Source organism: Nansenia antarctica, assembly GCF_963989245.1.
Source record: "Nansenia antarctica genome assembly, chromosome: 2".
Lineage (NCBI taxonomy): Eukaryota > Metazoa > Chordata > Actinopteri > Argentiniformes > Microstomatidae > Nansenia > Nansenia antarctica.
This window is the reverse complement of record NC_137675.1, coordinates 36090858-36098374: the sequence shown is the minus strand read 5'-3', so window position 1 is coordinate 36098374 and position 7517 is coordinate 36090858. Positions and strand designations below refer to the sequence as shown.

The 7517-nt window shown below is 43.4% G+C and overlaps 1 protein-coding gene across 1 annotated transcript; it reads left to right on the top strand.

The window, feature by feature from the left end:
* Positions 1 to 1082: 1082 nt before the first annotated feature.
* On the top strand, positions 1083 to 2687 carry LOC308150153 (fibronectin type III and SPRY domain-containing protein 1-like; the record flags this gene model as incomplete). Its single annotated transcript, XM_080523014.1, has 4 exons — positions 1083 to 1161; positions 1673 to 1769; positions 2065 to 2209; positions 2664 to 2687. The coding sequence occupies 4 exons, from the start codon at positions 1083 to 1085 to the stop codon at positions 2685 to 2687; spliced, it is 345 nt and encodes a 114-aa protein (XP_080379140.1).
* Positions 2688 to 7517: the final 4830 nt, after the last annotated feature.

Genomic DNA, 7517 nt, shown 5'->3' with positions numbered 1-7517 from the left:
AATTGCCAAAGTTCCCCTCTCGATTAAGACGATTGCCAGACGCATTGCTGACATGTCTGCAGACATCGAAAGTGTTGTTTTGGAGAAGATACGTGGCAGTGGGCAGTTTGCTTTGCAACTTGAATCTTGGCTCAACTCTTGGCCAATGCACGCTTTGTGGATGGAGACACAATCACAGAAAATGTCTTTTTTGCAAGACATTGCATAAAAACAACAACAGGGGAGGAAATATTTCAGATCACATCAGAGTATGTCGAACAAGGAGGACTTCAGTGGAACAGCTGCGTAAGTGTCTGCACTGATGGAGCAGCAGCTATGTTGCCGAAACTTCAGATTCAAGACCCTGGTGCTTGCATATCAGGCAGCTAAAGGGACAGCCCCTGCCTACCTGAAGGAAATGGTAACCGCCCAAACCCCTTCCCGCTCACTCTGCTCCTCCACCTCGGCTGGCCGACTGGCCCCACCTCCTCTACACAGCAGTCGGGCTGCCCGATCACGTCTCTTCACAACACTGGCTCCCCGCTGGTGGAATGAGCTCCCCACGGCTGTCAGAACGGCAGAGTCACTACCCATCTTCCGTCGTAGACTGAAGACCCATCTCTTCAGGTTACACCTTAACTGCTCCTCCTGAGACATCTTCTGACCCTCAGCACTACGTCTCCTAAAGACACCCGCTTTCCCCTCTACTGTGTCCCTAAGAACTTCTATTGCCCCCCTTGTACTGTTTCTCTGTTCCTCCAGTATTAAAAAAAAAAAAAAAAACAACAACAACAACAACTAGGTTTTAGAAGAAGGTGATACAAGAAGGTTTTTTCCTTCTATCAATGGCCCCGGGCCTGAGCTAGATTACTCTTCCTGCTACGAATGGTGGACTGATGATTCACATGCTTAGCATTCAAATGTATTGATTGTAAGTCGCTTTGGAATAAGGCGTCTGCTAAATGCCAAAAATGTAAAATGTTTACCAGCGGAGATATCTGATGTGTTGTAAAAACAAGACCTCTGAAAAGCCACTTATTTGCAGCATTATGTGAAGAGATGGGAGCGGAGCATAAGACGTTATTGCTCCATACGGCGGTGAGATGATTGTCCCGCGGAAAAGTGCCGCCCGCGTGTTTGAGTTACGGGAGGAGCTGAAAACCTTTTTAAATGATGAGAAGTGTGATGACGCAAAGCTGCTTGCAAGTGACAAATTGTGCGCAAGGCTCGCATACATGGCCAACATACAGGGCCAGGCTTCGCACTGAGTGAGTATAACGACAAGTTCTTATAATGTTACGTATATTATGATAGGCTACTATGTATCATTTTGTAACATTTGGGATGGTGGTGTGCCGTGGGATTTTTTTCAAGGTAAGAAATGTGCCGTGGCTCAAAAAAGGTTGAAAAACACTGCGCTAGAGGTACGGTTGGATTCATCTGGATTCACTGACGTGTGTGTGTGAGTGTGTGTGTGTGTTATACCTCTTTTGACATCTACACATCGAGCTGATTCCAACCGTACCGAAACCGGACCTCTAGGAGAATGTAAGTGAGTGTTTGTCTGTGTGTGTGTGTGTGTGTGTGTGTGTGTGTGTGTTACACCTCTATCCACATTCCACATCTACGCGTCGAGCTGAGTCTGACGCTACCAAAATCAACTAACACTAACTTGAATGGTCTTCCTCATCAGATGCCTGTGAGCTCCCACTGGACCCAAACACAGCACACGGACGCCTCTCTCTGTCTGAGGAGAACAGAAAGGTGACACGTGAGATGTGGGAGCTGCCGTGTGCTGATCACCCAGAGAGATTTTACTTTTATGATCAGGTGCTGTGTAGAGAGGGTCTGACTGGGCGCTGTTACTGGGAGGTGGAGTGGGGAGGGGGAGTGGCTGATATAGCAGTGACATATAAAATAATCAACAGGAGAAGGAACAGTGTTGACTGTGGGTTGGGAGCCAATAACAAGTCCTGGAGTCTGATGTGCTCTGGTGACAGTTACTATGCCTGTTACTATGCCTGTTACTATGCCTGTCACAAGGACAAGGAGTACTGTCATACGTGTCCCCTCCTCTGGCTCCAGCAGAGTTGGAGTGTATCTGGACTGGCCGGCCGGCACTCTGTCCTTCTACAGCGTCTCCTCTGACACACTGACCCTCCTGCACACATTCCCCTCCACATTCACTGAGCCCCTCTACCCAGGGTTTCACCTTTATAAAGACGGCTCAGTGACCCTGGGTAAAGTAGTCTAAGGGAGATCACACTGAACACCTAAGGCTCACACACACACACACACACACACACACACACACACACTTACATTGTGCTAGAGGTACGCTAGAGGTACAGTTGGATTCAGCACAAAGTGTAGATGTGAATTGCATACACACACACACACACACACACACACACACACACATACACACATACAACTGATAATGTAATTTATTTTTGTTTTACATTTATTCTAATCTACAGCCTACATAATTGTTTAATTATAATTATTTTATATTATTATTGCTCTTTTTGCCATTGTCTTTTTAAACTGTTTTTGCTTATATATTGTTGTTTTGTCCTATACACCAACCTCACCAAGTCCACTTATTGTATGTGTAAATATACTTGGTAATAAAAATAATTGTGATTGTGATTGTGATTGTGATGTGTCCTCTATGTGTGTAGTGTCAGTCCCACTCTGACCACTAGAGGGCAGCAGTCCAGGTCCTGCGAGATGGAGGAGTCTCTGACTGGAAAAGTCTTCAGGACTGTGTCAGTGTAGGTTTATACTCCTGCCTCAGATCCTGTCTGCAGCAGTTGACAACCAGATGGTTATTTGCTCATCATGAAATTATGTGGAAAAAAAGTGCAATAGACTGACAAAACAGAAGCGTGGGATTTCTCTATATTATATATACATATTATTTTAATATAGGAGCTGTGTGTAAGATAGCAGGGAGTGGATGTGAAGACAGCTGTCTATCTATCCTATGTACATGGTGTTCCCTCTCACCTGTGTGTGTGTGTGTGTGTGTGTGTGTGTGTGTGTGTGTGTGTGTGTGTGTGTGTGTGTGTGTGTGTGTGTGTGTGTGTGTGTGTGTGTGTGATGCTGTATTAAGGAGGTATGTGTAAAGCCCAGTTCACATCTACAGTATATCTCAAAAGTGAGTACACCCTTTAGATTTTTGCAAATATTCTGTTATATCCTTCCAGGGGATAACATTATCCTACTGAAACTTTGATATAACTTAAAGTAGTCAGTGTGCTGCTTGAATAACAGTATAGATTTATTGTCCTTTGAAAATTACTCAGTACACAGCTGTTAATGTCTAAACAGCTGGCAACAAAAGTGAGTACACCCCATAGTGAACATGTCCTAATTGTGCCCAATTATGTTGTTTTCCCACCCTGGTGTCATGTGACTCGTTAGTGTTACAAGGATTCAGGTGTAAATGATAAGCAGGGCTGTTAAATTTGGTGTTTTGGGCACAATTCTCTCTGAATGCTGGACAACCAGAGGTGTCAAAAGTATTCACATTCATTACTCAAGTAGAAGTATAGATACTATGGTTTAAAAAGACTTCTGTAGAAGTTGAAGTATCAACTCAAGCTTTTTACTCAAGTAAAAGTATAAAAGTACTGGTTTCAAAACTACTTAAAGTATAAAAGTAAAAGTAATGTAAGGGGAAAAAAATGCCATTAAGGACAAACGCTTAGGCCACGCCACAGGGGCCTATAGTGCACTACCCCACCTCCCCCCAACATTTTTTTTTTCTAAAGGCCATAATGACTATTATGTTATTATTAAAATGTTAATGTTGAAAAATGTGGGATGCACTTGTTTCAGACGCATTTATGCCCATTGAAAATGGACACATTTTATTACAATGCAAATACATTAAAGAACCATATATGTGTACTACTGAGCATTAACATGTGAACACGGAAGATATGATGACTAGTTTGTAATGGTGCAAAAAGTCAAACGTCAAAAGTCAAAAGTCAATAGCCTTTATTGGAACTGTGAGGGCAAAACCATACAAACCATAACAAAGTAGTGATTCAATATTTCCTGAAAAAACACACACATACACACAATCTACATCAGCATCAGAGTTACCAATAAGCTTTGTTCAGCCGCAAAAGCAGCAGGTTCTCAAAGTTCTTTGAGCCAATGCATGCTCTTTTTGGCCTGAAGATCAGCCCTGCGACACTAAACAGTCTTTCACAGGCTGCTGAGGCAGGGAGTCCCGTATTAAGTTTGAGTGATAGCTGGCACACAGCTGGGAAGGTCTTCAGTACCTCTACTGTGTCTCCTGGGCACCCCAGGTACGCATCCAACTGCTGGGACGTTTCAAGAGGGCCGGTCTTCTTCAAGGAGGAAAAGAAGTCCTCTTCCTCAGACGATTGGGAGCCCTCACTGAAGTGTTTCTCGGCCTGACAGTCCAAGTGGCTTCTGATATAGTGAAGGCCTGTGGAATAAAAAACAAAAATCATGACAATTTAGACTATATGGTATTGTAACTGTGTATTGGATAGTGTTGTGTGTGTGTGTGTGTCATTAAATGTAATTTCAAACTAATTTCACTGTCTTCATAGAAATTACACATATTAAGCGGAAGTGAGACACTTACCAAGTTTGAGGATATTTTCGTCACTTGTCCAACAGGTCTTAAATTTGGGAACTAGAATGGCTGCGGCTATCAGTTCTGGATCTGCAAGCATCTCTCCGAAGCGTTTCTCAAGGCCTGAAAGAAGTGCAGCAATCAAAGGCTCACAGAACTTGGAGGCGACTTGAAGGTGCTGTAGCTTGGTCCTTAGCAGAGTTATGGTGGGGACCAACCATCCCATCTGCACACTGGTTTCTCCCTGAAGAACATCCAGTGCCTTTGCAACTGGGCTCATTGTCTTCGCATATTCTGCAAGAAATGCAAGTTCCACTGGAGTAAACCTGTACAAAGAAGAAGAGAAAAACACAACATGGAACATTAAGTCTACTTGATGTAGCACCTTCAACTGGAGGAACTGATCATTAAAAAGGGAAAATATTGTCATCTGAGACTTTTAGAAATGAAGTTGTGTTGCTACAAATCACATTCATAGTAAATATGGGGACTGCATATTGGCATAGTGCATACGTGTTCTACAGTATTCCAAGTATAAAACTGTGACGTAATCTATTGTTAATCACTTCATTAACTGTAAGGCAGAAAAACAAGCACTTACTTGGGTGTATCTAGTTCACTGCAGACAGCTGCAAGGGCTCCCTCGCCTTGTTCTCGTGTTATTCTCACTATTCTTTCTACGGCTGAGAAGAGTGAATTCCACCTTGTAGCAACAGGCCTTACGAGTTGGAGTTTGCAGTGGTCTTCAATTACTTCAGATGCGGTGGTTGATCTTGAACTTTTATTCCACAGGCTAGAGCATTTGGCAAATGTGGACCTTGACACGCGCTTGTACAGTGGGTTGACCTCTGCTTTTGAAGCATCAACTGTGGACACTAAATTGAGGAGGTGGCAGGCGCAGCGATGGTGCTTGGGTAGCTGGTATTCTAAGTAGTCATCTTCTTCCAACAGGGCTCCGGCATCAACAAATTCAACACCCTCAAGGCTTTCCTCTTCTTCATCGTTATCATCATTTTGGCCACCATCATCCTCTTCTCCATCACCCTCTCCTACAGGTTCAGCATTGTTGTTCTCGTCAGTCTGCCCATAAACTCTGAAGGCTTTCAGGAAGTTTGATCCGTTGTCAGTTGTAGTGCGAACGATCTTCTCTCTGACATTGAATTCTGTGTAAATATCATTTAGGGCACCAGCCAGGGCAGAAAAGGTATGTGACCCTTTAAGTTGCTTGCATGCCAGGGCAGCACAGGATCTCTGCATGGTCTGGGGGTTAAACCAGTGCGCAGTGACACCAATGAAACCGCGACGGTGTGCCGTCCAGCAGTCTGTTGTTGTTGCTATGAACTCAATTTCACTAAGGGCAGCTTTCAGTTTTCTTTTCATTTCAACAGAGGCCTTTGTGACTTTGTTAACAACAGTATTACGCGTCATGACATTTGTATTTGGCTGAAGATGTTGCACAAGCTCAATGAAGCCCTGTTGCTGAACAATGTGTGGTGGGTGCAAGCCTTGGACAATGAATTTGAGGACTACTTCATCCACACTTGCCTGGGACACTCTTCGAGCCTCCCACAGCTTGGTTTGTTTGGAGGGTGGGGTCAAAGAACCTTCAGTGGATGACTTCCTTTTGAGGGCTGTTGAAGAAAGTTGCGTGTACCTCTCTAGACGAGTGGGGTGTTTCTTCTGTGGAGAAAATGAATGCACAGGCACAGATTGAGATTCATATTATTTCTCTCAAACCACAAGCTGAGACTATCTAGGACTTCCGCTGTATTAAATGTCACGCTGGAAGTTCATGAATGGAGGTCAGACTACAAGTTAGGGAGCAGTTTCACTGGTCTATGCAATTATGTTGAGCAGACCAGAATATTGCCACTTAAAGCTGTTTTAGGACCACAAGCAGCTGCTGGCATGACTGAAAAGTAACATTATTGTTAATGGCACACACCGCGCACATTTCTTCTCACGTGGGAACATAATTAACTCTTTACAGCAACAAACACGGTAAAACTCCGACCTCAACACATGAAGGATTACAAATGAAACATTGAATCATAGCCTACTGCTAGCAAGCAAACCATGGCATGTTCTTAGCCATAGCAAACATTGCAAATTTACCATTAGTACGTTACTAGGTTACTACAAAATGTCGACAAAATGTCGACTGATAACAAACTTTCAGCTTACCTCAATATGCTTTTTCAAATTAGACGGTGAGTTTTTGAAGGCCATTAGCTCGTGGTACTTGGGTGCGCAGAGCTTGCAGCGCATTCGAAAGGAGTTGTTTTTGCATCCAACCATTTCAAAAAATTCTTCCAGGTACGGCCAGGGATGGAGAAGGGTTGGCTGATCTTCCTGGCTATCAACCTGGTTGATGCTGGTGCTTGGTTGGGACATTTCACTGTTATTTTGAGTCTCTGGCACGGTCACGGACATCTTTGGCTACATACATCTGCTTTCCTTGCTGGAGTGTGATTTGTGTCATGTGCAGCAGATGGAATGCATCTCGTACAAACCAATAGGGTGTCGGAATGGTATAATGTTTATACTTCTCATCCAACCACAATCAAATTCACTCTATCCGGATGGCGCGACTTATCTGGATAGGTTTTTTTTCTGTGTGTTTTTTTTAACGATGAAAAGCTGTAATGAAAACAAGCTGAAATGAAATAGGAGTAACGAGGCTATTTTTAAAATGTAAGGAGTAGAAAGTACAGATAATTGCGTGAAAATGTAAGGAGTAGAAGTAAAAAGTCGGCTGAAAAATAATGACTCCAGTAAAGTATAGATACCCAAAATTTCTACTTAAGTAAGGTAACGAAGTATTTGTACTTCGTTACTTGACACCTCTGTGGACAACATGGCACCTCATGGCAAGGAACTCTCTGAGCGGCTGAAAAAAAGGATTATTGCGCTT